Raw genomic sequence first — 27209 nt, forward strand, 5'->3', positions numbered from 1 at the left:
TGGTCTTTTTGGCTGGGGACAGCAGAAGGGAAGTTCTCTTGGTGGGTCGCTGGCTAAGGAGGAAGGTCAGCTGGTTGCTTCTCAGCCTCTCTGAGCTAGCAGGTTTTCACCCCAGTATCTGACTCCTGAGTCTTTATTTGTAAAATAGATCTACAGAGACTTAGTTCGGCAGAGGTGGGTCCAGCAGGATGCATAAGTCCCACTGGACCACAGCCTGAGCAGCAGGCAGTGATTGTGGAACCAGTCAGTAGCTAAAGCAACAGCAGATTCAGGTGCAGCCACTGTGCCGATGGTTAAAACAATTCCCTTGGGGGAGATAGCAGTAGCTGTATTACCTCAACAGTGTTTTCATGAAGGGAGGATTAAGAATATGAGAGTGAGCTCTTGACACCAACAGTATACAGAAAAGAAAAGTGGGCTCTTACTGGAAAGTAGGGAGAAGGTCTGTGAAATACCATTTTCTAAGGACCACACAGTCATGGCAAAGGTGAACTCAGAGCAGACACAAAATCAAAAAACTCTACTATAAAATTTAAAAAACCCTCACACTAGTTTCAAGTTTCAGGTCCTCCCTTTTAGAGATGGCCTTTTGATCAATCCTGTATTTCCTTAAAGTGAATGGTGTTGACAATGGCATATGGCTAGGGAGTCTCCCAAAGAAATGGCTCCACATAGCCTTCCCCTGTTCTTTTCTCTGCCTCTAAGGTCACAGTAACAGGAGAGAAAATCTGGGATGCACACCATCTGTCCAGACCATTCCCTCACTGCTCATTTCTCCTGTTCCTCAGAGAACTTCACACCTGGCCAACACTGCTACTAGAAAGAGGGAGGGAGGGAACCAAAGTTGTCTCTACCACAAAGTGGAAGATGAAATGAATGCTGCTTGTGAGGACTGTGTTTTCAGATCACACTCTGAGAAGAAAAATTCACCTTTGATAGGAAATTTAAGACAAAAGACTGATACTTTCACAGGACTTCTCAAAACACAGATGTAGCAACTTCATACAGAGCTGATTAGACAGCATCTAAATATCTCATAAGACTATGAAAGGCTTCTTTGTCAAAAATCATATGTTCATAGGTGTGCGGATTAATGTCAGGGTCTTCAGATCGGTTCCATTGGTCCACATGTCGGTTTTTATGTCCATACCAAGCTGTTTTTAATTACTGTAGCTCTATAGTAGAGCTTGAAGTCAGGGTTTTTGATGCCTCCAGAGGTTGTTTTATTGTACAGGATTCTTTTGGCTATCCTGGGCTTTTTGTTTTTCCATATGAAGTTGAGTATTGTTCTTCCCAGGTCTGTGAAGAATTGTGTTGGGATTTTGATGGGGATTGCACTGAATCTGTAGATTGATTTTGGTAAGATTGCCATTTTTACTATGTTAATCCTACCTATCCATAAGCGTGGGAGATCTTTCCATTTTCTGACATCTTCAATTTCTTTCTTCTGGAACTTAAAGTTCTTGTCATATAGGTCCTTTACTTGTTTAGTCAGAGTTACCCCATGGTATTTTATATCATTTGTGGCTATTGTAATGGGTGATGTATCTCTGATTTCTTTCTCAACCCATTTGTTATAGGAGGGCGACTGATTTTTTTGAGTTAATCTTGTATCCTGCTACATTGCTGAAGGTGTTTATAAGCTCTATGAGTTCCTAGATCGAATTTTTTTGGTCACTTATGTATACTATCATATCATCTGCAAATAGTGAAAGCTTGACTTCTTCCTTTCCAATTTGTATCCCCTTGATCTCCTTATGTTGTCTTATTGCTCTGGCTAGAACTTCAAGTACTATATTAAATAAGTATGGGGAGAGTGGACAGGCTTCTCTTGTTCCTGATTTTAGTAGAATTGCTTTGAGTTTCTCTCCATTTACTTTGATGTTGGTTGTTGGCTTGCTGTAAATTGTCTTTATTATGTTTAGGTATGTTCCTTGTATTCTTGATCTCTCCAAGACCTTTATCATGAAGGGGTGTTGGATTTTGTCAAAGTCCTTTTCAGCATCTAGTGAGATGATCATGTGGTTTTTTTCTTTCAGTTTGTTTAAATGGTATATTACATTGACAGACTTTCGTATGTTGAACCACCCTTGCATTCCTGGGATGAAGCCTACTATACAATGGAAAAAAGAAAGCATCTTTAACAAATGGTGCTGGCATAACTGGATGTCAACATGTAGAAGACTGCAAATAGATCCATATCTGTCACCATGCACAAAACTTAAGTCCAAGTGGATCAAAGACCTCAACATAAACCCTGTTACTCTGAACCTGATAGAAGAGAAAGTAGGAAGTAGTCTTGAACACATTGGCTCCGGAGATCACTTCCTAAATATAACACCAGTAGCACAGACACTGAGAGCAACAATTAATAAATGGGACCTCTTGAACCTGAGAAGCTTTTGTAGGGCAAAGGACACAGTCAACAAGACAAAAACGACAGCCTACAGAATGGGAAAAGATCTTCACCAACCCCACATCTGACAGAGGTCTGATATCCAGAACATATAAAGAACTCAAGAAATTAGACATCACAATACTCAATAGTCCAATTAAAAAATGGGTTATAGAGCTAAACAGAGAATTCTCAACAGAAGAAGCTCAAATGGCTGAAAGACATTTAAGGAATTGCTCACCATCCTTAGTCATCAGGGAAATGCAAATCAAAACGATTCTGGGATACCAACTTATACCCGTCAGAATAGCTAAGATCAAAAGCACTGAAATCAGCTTATGTTGGAGAGGATAGGGAGCAAGGGGAATACTCCACTGTTGGTGGGAATGCAAACTTGTACAGCCACTTTGGAAATTAATATGGCGCTTTCTTAGAAAATTGGGAATCAACTTCCCTCAAGACTCAGCTATACCACTCTTGGGCATATATCCAAAGAATGCTCAATCATAACACAAGGACACATGCTCAACTATGTTCATAGCAGCATTATTTGTAATAGCCAGAACCTGGAAACAACCTAGATGCCCTTCAAGTGAAAAATGGATAAATAAAATGTGGTACATATACACAATGGAGTACTACTCAACAGAGAAAAACAATGACATCATGAGGTTTGCAGGCAAACGGATGGAAATAGAAAAAAATCATCCTGAGTGAGGTAACCCAGACTCCAAAAGACAAACATGGTATGCACTCACTCATAAGTAGATACTAAATGTAAAGCAAAGGATAACCAGACTGCAACTCACAACTCCAGGGAGGCTACCTAGTAAAGAGGACCCTAAGAAAGACACAGAGATCGCCCAACCAAAGAAATGGATGAGATCTACATGAGCAAACTTGGGGTGGGAGGTTAATGGAGGGCAAGAGTCAGGGGAAACAGAGCTTAGGGGAGCGGGAGGTCCCAGCTGGATCAGGAGCAGAGTGGGAGAATGGAGAGGGAGACACCAAGATGAATGAAGACCCCAGGGGAATAGGAAGAAGCAGAGTGCTGGAGAGGTCCCCAGAAATCCACAAAGATACCTCCACTACAGACTGCTGGCAATGGTTGAGGGAATGCCTGAGCTGACTTGCTCTGGTGATCAGATGGCCGAACACCCTGGCTGTTATGATAGGACTCTCACTCAGTGTCTGATGGAAGCAGATGCAGAGATCCACGGCCAAGCCCCAGGTGGAGCTCCAGGAGTCCAATCGGTGAGAGAGAGGAGGGATTGTATAAGCGAGAGATGTTGAGACAATGGTTGGAGGAAACACAGGGACAAATAGCCAAACTAATGAAATCTCTTGGAACTGTGAGACAATAGCTGAGAAGCCCCCATGGAACTGGACCAGGCACTCTGGATAATTGAGACAGTTGATTAGCTTCAACTGTTTGGGAGGCCCCCAGGCAGTGGAGCCAGAACCTGTCCTTGGTGCATGGGCTGGCTTTTTGGAGCCTGGGGCCTATGCTGGGACACTTTGCTCAGCTTCGGTGCAGGGTTAGGGGACTGGACCTGCCTGGGCTGAGTCTACCAGGCTGGACTGACTCCCCAGGGGAGACCTTGCCTTGGAGGAGGTGTGAATGGGAGGTGGATTGAGAGAGAAGGCTGGGAGTGGGAGGAGGGAGGACAGGGGAATCTGTGGCTGATATGTGAAATTGCCGGTTGTGGTGGCACAGGCCAGTAGGATTTGCTGAAGGAGGCGGAGGTAGGAGGATCACGAGTTTGAGGCCAGCCTGGGCTACACATTTTTAGAGGCATCCAGGCAGTGGGACCGGGTCCTGTGCTCATTGCATGAGTTGGTTGTTTGAAACCTGGGGCTTATACAGGGTCTTTTGGCTCAGCCTGGGAGGAGGGGACTGGACCTGCCTGGACTGAGTCTTCCAGGTTGATCTCAGTCCTTGGGGGAGGCTTTGCCCTGGAGGAGCTAGGAATGGGGGGTAGACTGGGGGGAAGGGGAGAGGGGCGGGAGGGGGGAGAACAAGGAAATCCGTGGCTGATATGTAGAAATGAATTGTATTGTAAAATAAAAATTTTAAAAAAAAGTTAATTATAAAATAACAACATTAAATTTTTAAAAAAAGACTATGAAAGGCATCATTTTCCCACTGTTACTATAGTGGCATTAACACAAGCTAACAGCATTCAGGAAATCTTGAATCCCTTCAAATCCTTTTTCTACAACAACATTTTTAGTCCTTAAAACAAGGCTGCATGACAATGTCTAATATTATTTCCACTTGGAAGTGGAGGAACCACATGTAGAGAAGTTAAATAGAAAATTGCTGAAGGAAACAGTACTTGTCACATGTACAGTTGGGATTTAAAAGCTGACTCTGTAATTTTAATTTTTTTAATTAATTTATTTTATTTACATTGGTGTTTTGCCTTCATGTATGTCTGCGTGAGGGTGTCAGATCTTGGAGTTACAGACAATTGTTAGCTGCCATGTGGGTGCTTAGAACTGAACCCAAGTCCTCCTGAAGAGCAGTCAGTGCTGTTAACCACTGAGCTATCTCTCCAGCCCCCATAATCTTAATTTCTATGGTATGCTATCTTATAAAGAAAAAACTCATTATACACTAACTTTGGAGTTTCTATCACATTTAAAAAAATAAGCTGTAAACATTGTGAAAACACCCCCACTTACCTGACTATCATTGTTACTTACTGTGCTGCATGCTTTTATGTCAACTTGACACATGCTAAAGACAGAACCTCAATAAGAAAGTTCCTCCATAAGATCAGGCTGTAGGCAAACCTGTAGAGCATTTTGTAATTAGTGACTATGGAGGAGGGCCAGGCTCATTGTAGGTGGGGCCTTCCCTGGGCAGGAGGTTCTGTGTTCTGTAAGAAAGCAGGCTGCCTTTAAATCGCATTTATTATGCTTAGGTATGTCCCTAGTATCCCTGATCTCTCCAAACTTTTATCATGAAGGGGTGTTGGACTTGTCAAAGGCTTTTTCAGCATCTAATGAGATGATCATGTAGTTTTCTTCTTTCAGTTTGTTTATATGGTAGATTACATTGGCAGATTTTCGTATGTTGAACCTTCCTTGCATCTCTGGGATGAAACCTACTTGATTATAGTGGATGATTTTTTTGATGTGCTCTTGGATTCGGTTTGTGAGTATTTTATTGAGTATTTTTGCATGTCTGTTCACGAGGGAGACTGGTGTGTAATTCTCTTTCTTTGTTGAGTCTTTGTATGGACACACTGAACCTGACAGAAGAAACAGTGGGGAACTGCCTTGACTGCACTGGCACAGGAGACAAACTTCTGAACAGAACACCAAAAGCGCAAGCACTAAGATCAACAATTAATAAATGGGACCTCATGAAACTGAAAAGTTTCTGTAAAGCAAAGGACACCATCCATAGACCAAAACGGCAGCCCACAGAATGGGAAAAGATTTTCACCAACTCCACATCTGACCGAGGGCTAGTATCCAAAATATATAAAGAACTCAAGACACTAGATATTAAAAAACCAAATAATCCAATTAAACAATAGGGTACAGACCTAAACAGAGAACTCTCAATACAGGAATCTCAAATGAATGAGAAACACTTAACACCCTTTGCAGTCAGGGAAATGGAAATCAAAACAACTCTGAGATACCATCTAACACCTGTCTGAATGGCTAAGATCAAAAACACAAGTGACAGCTCATGCTGGGGAAGATTACAGCCACTTTGGAATTCAAAACGGCAGTTTCTCAGAAAATTGGGAATTAATCCATTTCAGGATCCAGCTGTACCACTCCTGGCCATATACACAAAGTACACTTTATCCTACCACAAGGACACTTGCTCAACTGTATTCAGAGCAGCTTAATTCATAATAGCCAGAAACTGGAAACAACCTAGATGTTTTTGTCATAAAGCACAGTAGTTTTTATAATTAATAAAAGTGTAACGAATACGTTCTAGAGTCAGAGTCAATTAGAGATGGATAGTTTGTAACTTTCAGGAAAAGGTTTGGATTACTCTCAAACCTCCAGAACAAATTTACTTTACAATCTTCAGATGAAGTCTCAGGAATCCTAGGAGGATGGATGAACCCAAGAAAAACTGCATCGTAAGTTTGCTATGGTAACTCAAGCGTTTTCATCATGACTCCTTCCGTTGACTAGCCCTGGCAAGGGTCCCTCTTCTCAGACCATCCTCACAGCCAGTTCTCATGAGAACTTCCCAGGAAAGCTGGACTGTGGGTGAGCTGAGAGCAAAGAAGATGCTGATGGAGCCTTGGGGGACTTTCCTTTCTCCTTTCTGAAATTACTCCCAAAGCCCCTTTTAATAAGTACTTCTCTGATGCATACTTAAACTTTTTTCCTGTTTTGGCCTGCGTGCCTCCATTCCACATATGGTCAGTCTCTTCATAGAAGAAAAAAATGTCAAGTTTTACGTCATCTTTTCCCTGGAAGGATAGTTCCAAGCTGTCTTCCACCTATAGGAAAAACGAAAACCTTCACGGATTGAAATAACAGAAACACATTTTCCTATTTTAAATGAAGAAAAATGTTTTATATAGTGAGCATTAATTCTAAGCTGCATGCTTTTAAAACTTAAATCCCTGTCAAAGTGGGATACTATACTAGCCTTTCTTAAATGCATATAAAATAATGATTCTTAAATGATAACAATTCATGAGTAAATGCCTCATGGTAGTTAAAACTGTCACTCTGCAGGGAAAATTGAAGTACCAATTCCAGAGCCCCTTTAGAACTAAAGGAGGAAAGGAAAGTTATCCTAAAAGTAAAGTTCACATCGGACTTGGTGCATGTGTCTTCAACAGCATCATATAGTAATTTATGTGACCCTCAAGGAGATGAACGCTAATGTATCCATCTGCAGGCTACACTCAAAGCAGTGCCAGACACCAGCCTTTGGCAAGTATCTGCTCAGTGACTAAAGCTACTGCTTTGGCCTTAGAAAACACTAATTTTTTAAAAAAAATAAATTAGAATGATTACTTCTGATGGGGAGAAATAATTTTCCAGGAATGAAAAAAATTTGGTTACTTCCTAGGAACCAATTAAGAGCAGGATTATCACAAAGGATCATGGGATTTGTGAACAGCAATCAAACTATCTAGAGTTTTTCTCAGCCACAGCCCTTCCCCACATTAACCTCTGAGGAAGTTGCTCACCTTAGCACATGTAAGACAAGAAACTCAAGCACTTGTTAAACATGGCTTCCTATCTCTGTCCCTTAGCAATCGATGGGATATTTGTACTGATGATTATTATGACATCTAATCCTAAGTGAACATTTAATTAGACAACTCAGAAACAAATATAACTTCAAACAGAGTAGCAGGACTCTATATTAATTTTGTGCCATATTATTGTATAACAGAATAGCAACACATTCACTTACAAGAGCCCAAGTTCCTTCTTTCATATTATCAATAAAAGGCATATTTTTGAACTTTTCCTTAACTGGTATAGAAATGATAAGGGATAATAGGCTTCCACAGTCCATCCTGGTAAGTGCTGGGTGATAAAACTATGTTTGACATACCTTTAATCATGCATAAGTTAGTTAAGGTAAACTTTACAACTGAGACACATTATTTATGAAATTAAGTTCATTGTCACCAACCTTCCCAAACTTGTGTTTTAGTGGAAGTCCAGCATTCTGAAATGCCAAAATAATGTCAGGTTTGTAATCTTGTATAAAAATTCCCAGGTCGACATCTTTGCTATAAGGAATAATACTGCACTGCCGATACCATCCTAAAAAGGGGAGGAGGATAAAATATGTTTAAATTATATTTGGAAGATTAGTTATTATCATGAACAAACCTTATAGTAATGGCTATCATTTCATAAGGTTGTGCTTGGGGTTCTTTATTAAAATTATTTTTTAAAAGTTAAATCCCAAACTAAACCAGTTGGCTACAGTAGTTACCTTGAAGAATCAATCTCCCTACTCTTTTCCCTTCTTTTTCTTTCCTCTCTCTCTCTCTCTCTCCCTCCCTCCCTCCCTCCCTCCTTCCCTCCTGCCTTCTCTTCTCCAAGCCTGAGTGCTCAGCTTCCTCAAAAGTTTGAATGAAGACAGACATGGTGGCTGACACTTTTATGTCAGCCTGTCTGTTCTACACAGTGAGTTTCAGAACAGCCAGGGCTACACAGTGAGATCCTGTGTAAAAAAAAAAGTTTTCAGGATACATAATAATTTCTGAGTAGATCATTAGCTTTAATAATGTATTAATTGGTCCTTTCACTTAAACAATCGCTGTTCAGAGTCTTTAAACATTAAATTTAATGATTGAGACTGCTTTATGATGTGTTAAGAATATTAATTCTCTTAATATGCTCTCCTGAGTCCATAATCTATAGCACTTAACAGCTCCCACAGCTCATAACTAATGGGTCACATAAAAGATCTTTTAAGGTATGATATGCAGTGCATACCCAATGCTATTTCTCGGTGTTTCTTGTGTATCTACATCTGGCTTAGATGCCTCAACAATGGACTGAGAAAGCTTACACCTAAACATTATTAGTAACTCCCCAGTCCTCCCTACTAGCTTCTAACCTTTCCACTCCAATAGCTTTTAAAGTACGTAAGTGTCTATAGTCAGCCCAGGAGGCATTGCTATTACAAAATATGATTTGGAATTATAAAAGAATTCTAATAAACAATTATGAACTATAAAAAAAGAAGGGATTTCTGGGTGTTGCAGCACTCACCTCAACAATGGAGGCTGAAACAGGTGGAACTCTGTAAGCTCAAGGCTAGCCTGGTCTACACAGACAGTTCTAGGCCAGCAGGGCTACATAGTAAGACCTTGCTTAAAACGCACTCACACACACACAAAACATGAAAAATTGCTGCAAGGAAAAAAAAATGTAACGGAATTCAGCTACTATCACAAAACTACTACTTGGAAAGGTCAAGGACTTTACTGAAGGTCAAGCCATGGCTTAAGAAGTCTTGGTGATATTTTAGCTTGATGTGTATATATATATATATATATGTTAGCTGATTCCTGCAATGATTTTCTTGTATGCTATGTATGCTTCCAAGAACTCATAACAGTGTATTTTATCTGAAATACCTGTCAAGCATCCAAGGCCAAACAATCTCCGGAATTAAGGCAAATTAAGCTGAGACCCTGCTTTCTTATAAAGCCTTAGTGGTATTTATACTAACATTATATATTCCTAACATTTACCTAACCACCTCTAGGAATGTAGTTTGAGCACATAAATTCCCTTTTTTTGATATATTAACTGATTTTAGCTCTTAGTTGACCTCCTCCTTTACCACTCCCCTTTTGGGTTGTAAAAGAAAGCCGGACATTATCTGCCTGAGGAAAACTCTCGTCTGCCTGTATGACCCTGTAAGAATTCAAGCCTGGTGACCTTGCTTTAGCTAGAGCAGCGCTATTGCATGGGTAAATAACTGTAAACCTCAAAGATTGAGGAGGATTTTGACTGAGAGGATTTTGAGTGGAGAACTAGAAGAATGAGATGGAAGATGAGGAAGAGCCAGATGGGGACGAACAAGATGGGGAAGAACAAGATGTGAAAGGCCAACATGGGGCAGAATTAAGATGAGAGAAGTAAGATAGAACTTAGAGGGGACAGCAGATGAAGGTAGAGAGAAATCAGGCAAGAGAGGAGCTAGGCATGAGAACAGAACTGAAGCTGTGTAGACAGGATTGTAGAGGAATAAAGTACACACTAAGAGCTCGGTGTACTTAGATTCTTTTCCTGAAAATAATTCCTGCTTTTCTTCTGAAACTCTGGGAAGAAGATTATTAAGGCTGGCCCTTAAAAATATTTGAGAAATAACTTCAGTGGTCGTGGTGGCTTCGGTGGCAGCTGTGGTGGTGGTGGATATGGTGGCAGTGGGGATGGCTATAATAGATTTGGTAATGATGGAAGCAATTTTGAAGGTGGTGGAAGCTACAATGATTTTGGCAATTATAACAATAAGTCTTCAAATTTTGGACCAATGAAGGGAGGAAACTTTGGAGGCAGAAGTTCTGGCCCTTATGGTAGTGGTGGCCAGTACTTTGCTAAACCACGAAACCAAGGTGACTATGGTGGTTCCAGCAGCAGCAGCGGCTATGGCAGTGGCAGGAGGTTCTAATTACAGCCAGGAAACAAAGCTTAGCAGGAGAGAAGAGCCAGAGAAGTGACAGGGAAGCTACAGGTTACAGCAAATTTGTGAACTCAGCCAAGCACAGTGGTGGCAGGGCCTAGCTGCTACAAACACGACATATTTTAGACAATACTCATGTGTACGGGCAAAAAACTCCAGGACTGTATTTGTGACTAATTGTATAACAGGTTATTTTAGTTTCTGTTCTGTGGAAAGTGTAAAGCATTCCAACAAAGGGTTTGACTGTAGATCTTTTTTCACCCATGCTGTTGATTGCTAAATGTAATAGTCTGATCATGACGCTGAATAAATGTGTCTTTTTTTTCTTTAAAAAAAAATATTTGAGAAAAAAAAACTACCTAAAATAAAGGGGTTCTTAAATATCACTTAACACACAGTATCATCAAATTTAATTCTTATTTTATAAATGAAATAAACCATGAGGGTAAAAAAATCTCAAATCAAATGACTATGCTTTTTCACTACTGACTATAAAAACATACATGCTTCTATAAAAATGTTTTCAAGCAAATATGCACACACAAGAGATTACCATGTATTCTTTTATGCTTTTACTGTTTTGTTGTTGAGACACGGTCTCACATATTCCAGACTGGCTTTGAATTTGCTATGTTGCTATGGCCTTGAACTTTTGAGCCTCCTGCCTCTACCTCCTGTGCTGGATTAAAGATGTGTGCCTCACCTGTCTAAGCATGTAATCTCTCATACAGCCCAGTATATAGGACAGCTATGAATATCAGGTTACACCTGTTGTACCTGCATAATTATTTAAGGCATTTCCTTTCAGTCTCAAAGTGTTCTGAATGGGAAAATAAATTTTATAGTAACTTTTTAAAGCTGAATTAACTGGAATTAACTTCTGAACAAATACAGTCACAATAAAAAAAAAAAAAAAAACATAGCCGGGCGGTGGTGGCGCACGCCTTTAATCCCAGCACTCGGGAGGCAGAGCCAGGCGGATCTCTGTGAGTTCGAGGCCAGCCTGGGCTACCAAGTGAGTTCCAGGAAAGGCGCAAAGCTACACAGAGAAACCCTGTCTCAAAAAACCAAAAAAAAAAAAAAAAAACATAATCATAATCAACTACAGTAAAAATTGAGAAGGAACAGATAAATGAAACAATCTTAAGGATCTAAACAATACTAAAGTCCAAGAAGCTGACATAATGAGTGGTGTATCCAGAAACCTTTTTCAGATTCTAATAGCTGCCTGTTTAAAACTACAAAAAGCATCTTTCCCATCTCAGGTGAACAGTGATGCCTAACCAGTGATGCTCTCAATGACCTGGAAGTTATAGGTGACCTTAAAGCATGCCTGTCAATCTTCCTCTCACTAGAAATGTTTCCTGAAATATTTCAATTTAAAGCAATAATAATCTTTGAGATAGAAATAGCAAAATGCCATTTAAGGATTACTTGAAACGAAACATACTCTACATGTCTGATATAAATTTGTACACATTATTATAACTTTTAGTAAATACAATTGCCCTTATGATTCTATTTTACAGGGCTGGAAAGATGGCTCAGTAGCTAAGTATAACATGAATCTTAAAAGGTCTTATTAATAAAAATAAAAAAACCCAAACAAACCCAGCACCAGGTACTGGAGAGAAAGCTGGAAGATCAGAGAGGCAGAATAAGCCATAGCCAACCTCACCTCACCAACTCTTCAGCCAATCCTGTTTCCTCAGACTGGAAGCCTCCGAGTCCTTATCGGAAAGGGATCTCAGTTCAACTGCTTAACAGCCTAAAAGCTTAAAAGCTTCTAGTTCCTTGTCCTCATGCCTTATGTACCATTCTGCTTCCTACCATCACTTCCTGGGATTAAAGGTGTGTGTCTTTTCCAAACAACACATGAGATCTCAAGTCCTGGGATGAAAGGTGTGTGTCCTTCCCAAGCCAAGACATGATATCATAAGTGCTGGGATTAAAGGTGTGTGCCTGTACACCTGGCTCTGTTCCTAGTGTGGCCTTGAACTCACAGAGATCTGGATGGATCTCTGCCTCGGGTATGCTAGGATTAAAGGTGTGTGCCACCACTGCCTGGCCTTTATCTAGTGGCTGTTCTAATCTCTGACCCCAGATAAGTTTTATTAGAGTACACAATATATCACCAGAGTTAAGAGCACTGGCTGCTCTTCCAGAAGACCTGAATTCAATTCCAAGTACCCACATAGTGGCTCATAACCATCTATAATAGGATTTGATGCCTTCTTCTGGTACTCAAGTGTATATGCAAATAGGGCACTTCTATATATGAAATACATAAATAAATGGCTTTAAAAAGATTCTATTTTATATTTCATTAATTACTTTATTTAAAGGAGTCAACACATCTTTGCTTTATACATTAATGTTTGTTCTGCTTATGAATACTACACTTCCAATATTACTGATACCTGATCACTTCAAACATTCACTCTTAAAGCCAAAAGGAAGAGATGGAGATAAAAGGAAAGCATTTTTACCTAGACAAGTTCCACTGCTCAGCCAGAAGGGCACTCCCAATTCCTGTAATGTTTTGGCAGCTAGTTGCAGTAATTCCTTTGCCCTCCTCCGAAAGGCCACAGCATCCACAGTGTTATCCTCAAGGTACTGCTGAAAGTTTAATAAAGTTATTTATTATAACAATCCCTAAACTGTTAGAAACTTTTCTATGATATCTGAATTGAACTTGGAAATTAACACTGTATCTTTTTTCTACTGCAAAAAATCCAAATGTAGGGGGCTTGGGTGGCTCAGTGGCTTTGGATTCTCAACACCCATATAAAAGCTGGGAGTGTTGGTGTGGGTCTGCGATGCCTGTGCTGTGGGGGTGGCAGAGAAAGGAGACAAACAGATCCTGGAGCTCCTTGGCCAGCCCATCTAGCCAGTCCATCAGTTCCAGGTTAAGTGAGAGACACTGTCTCAAAAAATAAGGTGAAGAAGTTGTGGACTGCTGCTAATGTGCCCAAGCTCTGGTGCATGGCCCCACTCCCACGTGCATGTAGGAAGCACTAATTGGATTCTTTGAGTTATAAAAATAAGAAGACAGGAAAATGGAAAGGGGGTGTATTGGGCAGGAGTACAGGGGAGCTGGGAGTGGATATAATCAAGACGTAATAGAGGAAGACACCTAGTTCCAACCTCTAGCCTCACAGACACAAGTGCACAAGTGTGCCCACATATCTACATACAGGCACAAATGCATATACCCCACAAGTCCAGAAATCAAAGTTTATAGTTGCTTCTTAGTCACACATTAAAATAATTCAAATAGATTCTAGGAGCAGCCAAGTTAAGAGGAAGAAATTTAAATAATGAGGATTCCCCAACGATGAGACTTGAAACTGTTATCTGTTTCCTCTGTACATCAGAAGTTAGCAGGCTGGGCAGTTGGGAGAAAAGAAGAGCTAATTACAGAGCCAGGAGCATTATTTAAACCAAATAGATTATATGATGTTTTAGATGTAGTTGTTTACTTGTCTTTACAGATTGGGTCATCAAGCAGAAAGACACATTTTGAATCAGACCATCTGTGTTGGACTCTAGGTCCATCTCCTTTGGGATGGGCAGATCATTTTACAAGAGTGTAAGCTCAATGAGGAGGGGACGTTTGTTGGGGTATTGTATAAAATACCCCAGTGTCTAGAACAGTATCTCTACATCTGAAAAATGAACAACAGAATGGAAGAAACAAATTTCACTGTGGTTAATGTCCTCATTTATAACTTAAAGATAATAACTATGCTTTATACAACTACTGTACAGATTGGAATGAAAGTCCTTTTGTAAAGTATAAGAATTTGTACTAATGTTATCTTTTACTTAGGCATTTTAGTTTTCTGCTATAGTACACTTTATTCTGTAACTGAAGAAAACAGCATGAATTCTTCAGTGATATTTCACTATGGAACAAAATATAAACTACTTGGTCTAGCAGACCAGGGACACAGGTCTTTGGCTGTGTCTGGCCTCATCACTAGCCTCTTTTTACATGTCCTGTTATAGTAATAAAATATAATTTCTCAAATATACCACAGCCTTTCTAGCCTATGTGACCTTATATGTTGCTTTCTTTTTCAGTATGCCTGTGACTAACAAAATCATGTTTCAGCCTCAGTCTCTGAGAAATATCCTCATTTCCCTAAAAAGACAGATGAGTGTGTTTCCCCAATGTTTCCATTCAACACTTGCTAATACATAAAGCCAAGCAAAATAGTCAGCTCCTCCATGAACTTACAATGATTGCCACTTACACAGAAGTTTTAAGTCCCTAATTTATTTTTTACTATTTTATGTATATGAGTTTTTGCCTGCATGCATGCATGTCTGTGTACTATGTCCATGCCTGGTCCCAGGAAGGAAAGAAGAGGACATCAGATATCCGGGAAATCGAGTTCTAGACTGTTGTGAACTGCATGTGGGTGCAGGGAATCAAACCCAGGTCCTCTGGAAGAGCAGCCAGTGCTCTTAACCATTGAGCTAGTCCTCTGTCTTTTTAATTCTTATATTTAGTTGTAACTGTTGGTTTTGTGTCATTTCCCAGTGAGGCTGTAAACATATGAGAACAGGTACTGCATTTCTCCCTCACTGAATCAACAGCTTTAGAATGCCACCTGGTACAGAGTAGGTTAGCAACAAATACTGGTGAGTGGCTAAATGAAGAAATGATTGTAGCTGTAAGGTTTCTCAGATCCCACCCAACGCCAAGGTCCTCTGATGCTTATAAAATAATCACTCAGAGGCTTATATTAATTATAACTGTTCGGCCATTAGCTCAGGCTTATTAAGACTAAGTGCTAAGCCAATAATGCCTGTCAATGTTAAAAGCATCTTAAAGCTACAATTTCCTCTCTGTTAAAGAACACTCACCTTATGGGAAACCTCCCTTCCAGATGTTGGCCAGAGGAGTCTAAGAAGCTCCCCAAACAATATAAGCCATTGTCCTTGGTTGTGTTCCAGAACATGAAGGTAAGACCTTATTGCTAAAGACACTACATACTTCAGACCCAGGGCGTGGAGGAGTCAACCCAGAAATGAACAGCTGAGCACGGGGCATCCATCTCTAGTTAATACATCTACAACACAGTCTTTATATCGAAGACTCAGGAAACATGGAAAAAGCAGCAGAAAGACTCTACAAGTGAAAGGATCAGAATGTCTACTATGAGAGAGTACCCTCTATAGATAACAGGGATGTGTACCTAAAAATCTTAACAATATAGTCACCTAAACAAGACCTGTACAATGACAGCATCAGCTGATATTACAATGTGGATGGGGGAAATTCCACAAGGCTCCAACCCTAGATGAAGAGCTACAGACAATTAATGGCTGTTGAGAGGGACAATCCAATCTCTCCAGTAGTAAGTCCCCTGACAGGTCATCCAATGTTGTTTAATTAGATCTTACAACTTAATTGGGCTGGAGATAATGATTTGAATTTATAAATTTTATCAAACAGATTTAGAAATAAATATAAACAGACATATGTATAATGTCCCTGTTAAATGAGAGGGCCTGTGTACAGAAAAACCCAAACAGCAATGAGCATGCTCCCTACTGTTTAGATCTTGGCTTATACAAGGACCCACGACTCAGAGAAATGGCTGAACCCAGGGCTGAGACAAGAAATTCACAAGATGAACTTAGAATATCTATATTTTGCTAAAAATGAAGAAAGATGGAGATAAGACAGAAGACACAGAAGCTGTGGTCAAGAGTCTTCTAACAGCCAAATATGCAACAATCTTCAGATAAAAATCAATGATAAAAGTAAGGGTCTACAATTCATGAAAACAGGAAACCATGAGTTTCTTATTTAAATAACAAATTTGATGAGAAATGTTAATATTTAAATAGTTGCAAAGTAACTTGCAAACAAATACTTCTAATTACAAAGGAAAAAATGCAAAGTCACAAAAGACTTTAAGACTTGAAAACTGGGTGAATGATGTAAACATCAACAGTGTTCTGTAGCCCTTCCCCTGAACTTAAACATTTCCAGCAGGGGGAGAAGGGAGGTCACAGGACTCAGGAAGTACATGAAAACTAAAGGTCCCAGGAAACTCCCCAAATCTGCAAGCTTCACAAGGCCTCACCCCAAGGTTATGAGTGCATCAACAGTTTCTAGGGTCTGAGACTGATGGTGTCCTGGAAGCTGTTAGGAGCTCTAGGGCACGCAGCTTTCCTAAGTGTCACTTGCACAGGGGGAAGCTTCTTGGTGATGTTTAAAACTGGTCTTGCTATATGCCTTAGCAGGCCTTGAACTTTGGGCAATCCTCCCGTCCTGGCCTCCCAAGTGTGGAAATTACAGGCATGTGCTACCACACAGAGTTAGATTGAGATTAAAAGCAATGTATGTTAATCCCTAATTTTTTTATTCAGATACAGAGAATATTCTGGTTTTTAGAAAACCCTGTTATTTAAGGCTTCAGGACACTAGTTTATAGCTCACTCTCAAATGTGCCAAAAAAAAAATGTTATTTGCGTTGTACTTGCAACTGTTACTTAAGTCTGATACTCTTTTAAAATCATCATTAAAATAAACGAGCAACTTTACTAGATCTTTGTTTGTTTGTTTGTTTTGTTTTTTAAATTTGATTAATTCATTACTATAACCATCGTGTGTTTATTATTTCATTTAAGACTGTTTGGCGCCATCAAGTGTTCAAATGGGTGTAAGTTAACTTTAATTTGAAAGTGGACCCTCTTGGTCTTTTACTTATCAGGGTACTAACCTAAGAAACAAAGAATGAAACATGTAAGAGGAAAAAGATAAAAAACATGACCAAACCTTTTAGTGATTCCACATCTGTAATATCAACACAATGTCAGGAGATAAGAACAAATTAGGCATCACGAATGTCATGGCAACAATTGATAACCATGAATAAAATAGGTGCCTGCTGTTAAGTTCACAGAATTAGAAGGGTAAGAGACACTGACAGTTCACTGTGGCAACTGCTATGGCAGAGGTGGGCAATACCCTTTGGTCAGGAAGCACCGAACTCCATCACTTCTACTCCTTCTTTTTGTGGGTTTTCAAACAGGGTTTCTCTGTGTTAGAGCTCTAGCTGTCCTGGAACTCACTTTGTAGACCAAGCTGGCCTTGAACTCACAGAGGTCAGCCTGTCTCTGCCTCTGGAGTGCTGGGATTAAAGGTGTGTGCCACCACCGCCTGGCTTACTTCTACTTCTTATTACTATGTGCTGAAGGCAGTGCTTACCCACAAAACAGGCCTATCCACACATGCTGCTTTCTAGCTTCTCTCCCACCAAGATCAGTAGATCTGACAGCCCTACAATAATAAATTCAAAGGACTAGGAAGAGCTAGAAGAACCACTTGGACTGTCAGGCCGAAGTCTTGGGTACCAGCATACAGTATCTGAGACCCTTGTATTTGAGCACTGGATACTGGGCAGCAATAAAAAGTTGATATTTAGTTTCTCATTCTATTTGTACTAATTTGCTTTATATTGTGTGATAAACACTATGATCAAAAACCAACTTGGGGGAGAAAAGGGCTTAACTCATCTTACAACTAACTCCCATTCACAGTCCATACCTGAGGGACTCAGGACAGGAACTCAAAGTAAGACCTAAAGCACAGATTTGGGCAGTGATGGCACATGCCTTTAATCCATCACTAGGGAGGCAAATGCAGGTGGATTGCTGAGTTCGAGGCAAGCCTGGTCTACAGAGTGAGTTCCAGCCAGGGCTATACAAAGAAACCCTTTTTCAAAAAAAAACAACCCCCCCCCAAAAAAACAAAAAGAAAAGAAAAGAAACAAACAACAACAACAAAAAACCCAAACAAAAAAGAACTGAAGCAAGGACCATGAAGTAATGCTACTTCCTGACTTACTCAGCTATAAGTCAACCCCAAATCATTTGCATAGGTGTGGCACTGCCACCAGTGGGCTGGACCCTCAGAAATCAATCACTAATGGAGAAAATAGCCCATAGGATTTCCTACAGGCCAGACTTTGACCAGGGAATCCCAGAAAATAAAAGGCAAGTAGAAGAATTAGGAAACCAAATCCCCACATCAAACTCTGTTTTCAGTGTATCTCTGGTTTCATAAAATTGTTAGAGTTGGACAATAAAATTATTTGTATACCACTACAGTCAGAAACCTACAAAGCTAGATTCACAGAGGAAAAACTAAAAATTCAGCTGGTCTCTGGATAGCACTTGTTTAGCATTTGCCAAAGACTCTCACACTCATATTCAGTGCCAAATGTCTGATAAAAAAAAATAACCCTATTTTCATTTAGTCTTTCTAAATCCACATGGATCCTCTTCAGTGGCTATATTCTAAGTCAACATAAACTTCTTAAAAAACACAAAAAGAGCAAAACAAAAACAAAACAAAAACAAAAAACAACAACAAAAAAACAGGCTAGAGAAATGGCTTAGGGTTAAGAGCACTGGCTGCTCTTCCAGAGGTCCTGAGTTCAATTCCTAGCAACCACATGATGGCTCACAACCATCTATAATGAGATCTGGTGCCTTCTTCTGGTGTACAGGAATACTATATACATGGTAAATATATAAATCTTAAAAAAAAAAAAAAAACACCGCTACTTTAAAAACAAAGCTTATGAACTCTCATAATTTTGGAATGAAGCAAGGGTTAATTCTATCAGGATCTAATAAAACAAAGCAATATATATATATGCCCATTCCCCAATCAGGGTAGAAAAAATTGTGTGTGCGTGTGTGCGTGTGCGTGTGCGTGTGTGTGTGTGTGTGTGTGTGTGTGTGTGTGTGTGTATAATTCCAGCACTTGGAAGATGGAGGCAGAGGGTTGAAGGTGATGTTCCACTACACGGTGATTGCAGAGGTAGCCTGGACCACCAAGAGCCTATCTCCAACAGGAAAGCATAGATTCTGCTGGCTGATAAGGCAAGTTTGTAACCCCAGCACAAAGCCAGCTTAGGCACAAGATCTCAGTTAGAAAGCATCCCTGGGCTCATGCACCTGCTACTGCACCTGGTGGGGAAAATCAAACTCAAGCCCTGTGCATTTCAGACAGGCACTCAACTCATTACGCTACACCCCTAACCCTTAGGGAAAAAATGAAGTTTTTAACTTTAAATTAAAAGAAAATAAGTAGGATGAAAAATGATCAACTTAACAAGACATTTAAACCTATTCTGCACAAGCCATCTTCACTTCCTCTTAAAAACTAATCGAGCCCTAATTCTCATTAATTTAATTTAGAATTATATTATTTCATCGTCTCTAACCTGAAGGAATGCCCGAGCTTCTTTATACCTGCACTCGATAAATCTGGAGTGTAGTACTTCTTCTAGAAAGTGTCCTGGGTCTTTTGGAATAAGCACATCTAGTCCATCTACAGTAACTTGCTGTAACTCTGGCCTGAAAAGGAAAGTTAAGATTTTCTATCAACATTTAATCCAGAACACAGGCAGCCTTTTAAAATAGTGAACATTAGCCAAGGAGCTAAACATCAAGTGAATTTTCTTCAAATACTTCAGGTATCAATCAACAACTTTATTAGGACCTTGGAAATCTGACATCCAATAGCAGAGCAGAATTTCAGTATTAAGTATTTTCACTAATGCAGCTTAATTTGGGAGTGAGGAGGGAATGGTATGGAATGAACCTCGGGCCCTCTGCATGCAGCCACTGAGCTACATCACCCCTCTTTTTTTAAGACAAGTTCTTCCTAAGTTGACAAAGCTGGCACTGATTTTGCAGTCTTACTGCTTCAGACTCCCAAGAGCGGGGATTACAGACCTGTGCCACTAGGGCTGACTTGGTGCATCTAAAATAGTTTTATAGCTACTTTGGCATTTTAAGCAGAAATGAAAGTTGAATGACATCCTTTTTCAGTTACCAATTTAGTTTTAAAGAAGTAAATAGTTCTTAAAGTTAAGAAATACTGAGTTAAATTACTGTAGCTTGGGAGCCTCACTGACTGGAAAGTTACCTGGAACCGACCTTCTATGAGTATTTCTTGAGAACGTTCTATTCCTCTAGGTAAAACTATAAAATGTACAAATGGCTTTATCTACTGGCACACATTACACTTACAAGTTATTTCTTAATTGGCAATATTGAACTTAATTAAATTATTAACTAAACTTTGATATAAATTTTTAATACCTTAAAGAACTAAATGACTCCCCCCCACAAAAAAATGTTTGAAACACAAAGTAAGAAAAAGTGCTTATGTGAATAGTGGCTAAGATTTCGACAAAAATAAAGGAAGAAACATTGACAAGAAACTGTTTCTTATAACCCACTAATCGTCACTTATATTCCTGACTTCCCCAGTTCTGAACACCCTTTCAGCTGTTTCTCAAATTCATGATGTTAAACACTAACAAGAAAACAAAAATACACATGCCCTTACAGTTCTAAAGCTAACAAAGCAGTGTTTCTCTAAAAGTGGTAGCAAAACATATCGATATGAAAATTCTTATTAGAATGATAGACTTTAAGGCAAAGGACAAACATTCACTGCTATATTCATATCAAGTTCCAGAGTTTCAGACAGATTATAACATCATTAAGGACTTCCGAGGAGAAAGAGAAGTCCGACTCTGGGTCAGAAAGCTGACATTCACAGTCCGGTTTCCTGAGTCTCCTCAAGTACCTGTTTCCATTCAGCAGCGTTTACTAGTGTGATAGTTAAGGACAGACTTCTACACAGAGTATTATTTTTATTCCCATGATCTGTCTTAGTTTTTTGAGGCAGTGTTTCACGATTACAGCCAGGTTGGCTTGCAACTTGTTCCTTGGCCCAGTCTCACCTACGGCTTGCAATTCTCCTGCTTCAGCTTCCAGAATGCTAGGTTTACAGGTGTGAGTCAGGACACAGGGAAATTAAAATAACACACACACACACACACACACACACACACACACACACACACACACACACACAAACACGCTCACTCAAGTGCATGTAAACATAAAGGCACAAAATAATGCATTACAAGCATTTGTGTCTTCATCTTCATCACAGACACTGAATCTTGTCAGCTCCCCTGGAGGTCTCTGAACCCCACTCAGTAACTCCCTGTCTATCCTTCCCCTTCTAGGGATACATTCTATCTTCTTTGGGGGTAACTTTTCCTTACTATTCTTAGTACCTTTATTCTATTTTAAACATATCCATGAACACAGTATAGCATATGCTATTATTCTTTTCTGCCTTGGAACACTCAGCATTGTAGGACCCATCCATGCTGTTGCCGAATTGCAGCAGATTTCACTGACGTATATAATACTTCAATGTAGGAGTATACAGATTACATATAACTATAAACACATAATATCACTGATTTATTATTGTTTATTGTTATAGACAGACTTACCTGTCAAAAGCTCCAGGATAACGACCGAACTGTAACTTTCGAAAAGGAACAAACTTTCTGTCCACGTGTCCTTGGAGCCGCAGGTGACCATGCCAGAGGTAGTTGCCGCTCCTCTCATGAAAGAACACCAAGTGGATGGCATGAGTGGCCAGCTTACAGACATAGTGCAGAGGGATTTCAGTTCCAGAAAGTGAGTCGATTCCATCTAGCCGAGGATCTTTGCTTTCAGTCTTTAAGCACTGAAATCCCATATTCTCAGCTATCTGAAACCAGCCATCCTAGAATAAGGAAAAGATCAAGCCTGAATATTTTAAACCAAATGCTAATAACAAAACTAAAGCAATCGTTACACCATTAATGAAGCCATATTTTTGTCTTGATTTGCTTTTTGCCAGAACATTGTAAAAAAGGACAGTAGGAAACAGAAGGTAGTGCGGAAAGGAGGAAGTAGCAAAACAAAGGTATGGAGAATGGAGAATAGGTCTCAGGACTCTGAAAATAACACAAATTTCTCCCGAAGGAGAAGAATGTTCATTTAGTGTCCTCCCATTAGTTTCTATGAAGTAGATGTTAGTAGGAAGAACAGAAAGCAAACTTACAATTCTTATCTCCTAACACTTAAAAATGCTATAACAGAACCCCTACCACAGTGCAAACATCAGCAAAAAGATTGCAATGTACTGTAAGACAATGGACGTTTTGAAAATCATTATAATTTAAATCTCATTTATCAAGATTATCCTACATGTAGAATTTAGATGACTAAATATTACTATGAGTATCTGCTAGCCCAATGGATATGTCTACATTACAACTCAGCATCTATGGTTCGGGGAACATTGCAGAAGAGGGGATCAAAAGACAGTGAAAGACATAATACCAGGAAGCCTGCTGGGAAAGGCTCTCCTTGAAATGGCTGATGCAATTCTGTTTCAATTAAAAACATTATAAAAAAAAAAAAAAAAGAGTCTCTGCTGGGTACAGTGGCCCATCAACTGCAGTCCTTGCCGAAAGACTGTAAATTTGAGGTCAGCCTCAGCGTTAGTGAACTCCTGATTCTTAGAAAATCTTGTATTTCACTAGGAATTTATAATCTCTAAAGAACTTTTACTTGTATTCTTACATTTCCATTTGAATATTATACTTACCCTATAAAAGAAGTAGCATAAGCATAATAGGTAAGGAAACATACTTCAAGTCAACTTTCAAAACACAGCTAATAATACACAAAGCCACCTAATGTGTACAAAGTGCCAGCACACTGATATCTCCTTTGCTACCCACAGAAACTATGTGAGGCCAGCAAGGAAGGTTCTACTTACATCTAACCTATAGTCCTGGAACATAAAGCTTTCAGAAAGTGTGTCTCACTGTCCACAGAATTCAGAAAGATATTGAAGACCAAACCCAGACTGTGAGGCTTGGTGACAAGCCAGCTCACCTGCTGAGTCATCTCACCAGTCCCTAGCAGACCTTTTCTTCTTCCACAGACTCTGGTCATGTTAGTCTTGCCTAGTGTTTATTCCTTCCTTCCAAAGTAGCAAGAGTATTGCACTCAAGAGACACTTTGGAAACGTGGAGGAATATTTCGTACCATAACAATAAACTGGTATTTAGAGGCCGAGGCCAGAACACTGGTGTGTGAGTGACTGTCCTGAGCCAAGCAATGACCACCTTGGGAAGTCCAGCTGTGCCCTCTCGCAAAAGGTCATCCCATTTGGGCTGGTTGACTGCTCACACCCCTCATGGAGGGCTACAGAGGGTCTCAAGACCTGCACCTGGGTTTCCAGCAGCCCCCCCACATCTACTGTATGCAACTCTGCCTTAACTACACCAGGTGATGCCTCCAGGGAGAGCTAGAGAACAGAGGCCAGGGCAAACTAGGAGAAAGAGGCTCCACGTATGTGATGATGGAGAAGATCATTTAGGTAAAGGCTTTCCAGGTGAGGCCAGTTGCGGGGCAGCACCCACACCCTGTGAGTAACCTCTCATCTGTAAGTCAGCTCAAGAAACTCACTGGATTCCCAGAGAGAACTTCTGTGGATCATGCCTCAGTTTGTCACTGGGAACTGGTGAGAAGATGTAGCCACTGTTTATGTCTCTCTCTGAGAAGTAATTTTAGCTACATCTGGGTGTTTTATAATCTAAAATACAAAAATCTGCACTGTTTTATACATAATTTAAAATATGCTATCAGATGGGAACAGTGAAAACCCTGTTTACAATGACCTCAACCCTTACCTCCCAAGATGAAATAACTGTATTAATGAAGACAGAATTTTACATTATATTATTATTGGGAAAGGGTTTTGTTATGTAGCCCAGGCTGACTTGAAATTTTTGTACTCCAGTCTCCCGAGTGCCTAATTTACTTTCTCTTGCTGGCTACTTTGAGAAATCACATTACTAACAACAATGTCATGTGTAACAACAGTCTATATTTACAGCAATAACACTCTGCAAACACACAGACATAGATATAAGAATCACTTATATTACACTTATATTAAGTATAATGTATAGTATACTTCCAATGTAGCCATTTCAGAACTTTTATACACTGAAACATCATTACTTCATTTGATCTGTAGGTTATAAGTGTGACGTTATGTTGATATGGGGGAGTACATATATGTAAAGGTTATAATTACTACAAACTTCATTTGAGGAAATACTGATATAAAACTGTAGTGGGTAGCCATTCCAGCTTTGATCTGGAAGTTCCAACCCCCATTGAGACTTTGGCAACTGTCACGCCTACAAGGCGGGGCCAAGGGAGGCGCCGGGGGACCCGAGATCGGATCGGTGGGCGCTCTCTCTGTTGCGGGACCCTGGACTGGAGAGGTGGACCGAGCAGAGCTCCAGAGAACACCGCTGGACTGTGATACACCTTCCCCAGACTCCGCGACCTACCTATTCCTTAATTTGTAAGTTACGCCATTAAATAAATCTCCTTTTAACTACGTGGAGTGGCCTTCATAATTTCACCAATATCTGGCACTCACGTGGGGCAAGTTCCAAAGGCCTGGGTGGCTCCCGCCCTCAGCCTCCTGCCCGGCTAGCGGGTACCTAAACCCGCCTGCAGAGTTCCATAGAACCAGGGAACACCTACACGGTTCCATTCCCGAAAAAGGGAGCAGCTAGTCCGGTCTCAGCTCCCTAGCTTAGCCCCCAGACCAGCGAAAAACCGCTGTGAGTGAGGCGATCCCCCTCCTCCCCGAGTGCGGGCCCCGGCTCCCACCATCCCGGCTCCCGCCATCCCGGCTCCCCGCCATCCCGGCTCCTGCCTCCAGCTGCCGCCAGCCAAGGTTGCCAGCAGGCCCTGCTTTGGAGCTGTACCAGCGCCTCCCGCTGGCTGAAAAGCGCCACTACACCCCCCCCCCCCACCGAAAGGTAAGATAGGCAAACCAGCGTTTTATTTCAAGTAGAAGTACTTGATAATTTTACACCTTAAAACTGACTAACAAATTTTGAGTAATTCTTGTAATATGGCTGACAACATTACCTCACAAGAATTTGAAAACCTTTTTGCCTGTATGATGAATGACATCTTCCTGGAAATATACGACCTTCCTAAGGCATATCTGGCCTGTACCATTTTGGTATTCATTGTAATAATCCACACAGTGTTCAAACACTGGTTTAATAGCAAGAACAAAGATGAGTCATTATTGGGACTGATACGGGCTTTAAGTGAGAGCAATGAGGGCTTACAGAAAAAGATTCTCTCTCTGGAATCTGCTTTAACAGATAGCAATGAGACCTTAGAGAAAAAGATTCTTTCTCTGGAATCTGCTAACCAGGATTTACAGGCTTTCAAAACTAACAATGAGGGCTTACAGAAAAAGATTCTCTCTCTGGAATCTGCTAACCAGGATTTACAGGCTTTCAAAACTAACAATGAGGGCTTACAGAAAAAGATTCTCTCTCTGGAATCTGCTTTAACAGATAGCAATGAGACCTTAGAGAAAAAGATTCTTTCTCTGGAATCTGCTAACCAGGATTTACAGGCTTTCAAAACTAACAATGAGGGCTTACAGGAAAAGATTCTATCTCTGGAATCTGCTTTAACGGATAGCAATGAGACCTTAGAGAAAAAGATTCTTTCTCTGGAATCTGCTAACCAGGATTTACAGGCTTTCAAAACTAACAATGAAGGCTTACAGAAAAAGATTCTATCTCTGGAATCTGCTTTAACGGATAGCAATGAGACCTTAGAGAAAAAGATTCTTTCTCTGGAATCTGCTGATCAGGATTTACAAAACAGGCTTGTACCAAAAATTGATCTTATTGATAATAAATGTGAATATTTAATGGACAGAACACTAACTCTCCAGACACTATATAAGGAAGAAAGATTATCATTAATTGATAAGATAAGGTCCATGGAATCATGTGTTTCTGAGGAACATAAAAACTTCTATGATTCCATGAGAAATCTGGAGTCCCTTGCCAGAGAGGAGGTTCACTCCATAGAACAGACTCTAGGTGCTCGTTTGCAGGCCTTAGAAGAAACTCTCAGGAAACATGACAAGGGACCTAATAAGCAGAAGGGCAAGACCATAGAGGTTGTAACATCTCCAAATGGCTCTCACACAATGGCTTATCCTGTTATCATCCATGAGAAGCCAGCGAATGACACACACCCCGAGCCATATACTACATATACAGTACAACCAATTTCAACAAGGGACTTTAAAAATATAAAGGAAGCAGTAGTTATGTATGGGATACACTCCACATATGTAAAACAATTGTTAAATTCGTGGTCTACCTCACATAGAATCATCCCAGATGACTGGCATCAGTTAATTTCAGCTGTTCTAGAATATAGTCAGCAGCTACAGTGGCAAAGCTGGTTGAGAGAAGAGGCAAAAAATTTAGAACAACAAGGTAAAATCAGAGGTTTTGTGATCTCCCAAGATCAAATACTTGGTGAGGGATGGTTCGCTGACAGGAATGTACAAGCCACTTATGATGAACATACAATATCCCTATGCCGTACAGCAGCTCTAAATGCTTGGGAAAAAATTCCAGAACCTGGAAAACCAACTGAGGTATACACAAAGATATTTCAGGGACCACACGAATCCTTCACTGATTTTTTACAAAGACTGAACACAGCTATAACAAGAGCTGTATCAGATAAAGAATTAAGAAAAGTATTAACTGAGTCCTTGGCGTTCGACAATGCTAATGCAGAATGCAGAAGAATACTTACACCATTAAAGATCAGATCAGCTCCTTTGGAAGAGTGGATTCAGTATACTAATGGTGTTGAGTCTCGTAACTACAGTAA

The 27209-nt window shown here is 40.1% G+C and overlaps 1 protein-coding gene across 6 annotated transcripts in view; it reads right to left on the bottom strand.

The window, feature by feature from the left end:
* Nucleotides 1–27209, bottom strand: part of LOC128096310 (ribitol-5-phosphate transferase FKTN) — a 72019-nt gene that overhangs the window by 11653 nt on the left and 33157 nt on the right. For 4 of the 6 annotated variants that reach the window (XM_052715730.1, XM_052715731.1, XM_052715729.1 and 1 more), the window contains exons 5-9: nt 21911–22188; nt 19811–19943; nt 13043–13172; nt 8040–8173; nt 6755–6882 (exon numbers count right to left, since the gene is read on the bottom strand). In XM_052715730.1, the coding sequence (XP_052571690.1) occupies nt 6755–6882; nt 8040–8173; nt 13043–13172; nt 19811–19943; nt 21911–22188 (803 nt within the window). Of the gene's footprint in view, nt 1–5104; nt 5195–6754; nt 6883–8039; nt 8174–13042; nt 13173–19810; nt 19944–21910; nt 22189–27209 lie in introns of all 6 variants that reach the window. The other 2 variants (XM_052715733.1, XM_052715732.1) reach the window with 2 other exon arrangements.

The sequence above is a fragment of the Peromyscus californicus genome, unplaced genomic scaffold, assembly GCF_007827085.1.
Source record: "Peromyscus californicus insignis strain IS unplaced genomic scaffold, ASM782708v3 Scaffold_5__1_contigs__length_169319896, whole genome shotgun sequence".
Lineage (NCBI taxonomy): Eukaryota > Metazoa > Chordata > Mammalia > Rodentia > Cricetidae > Peromyscus > Peromyscus californicus.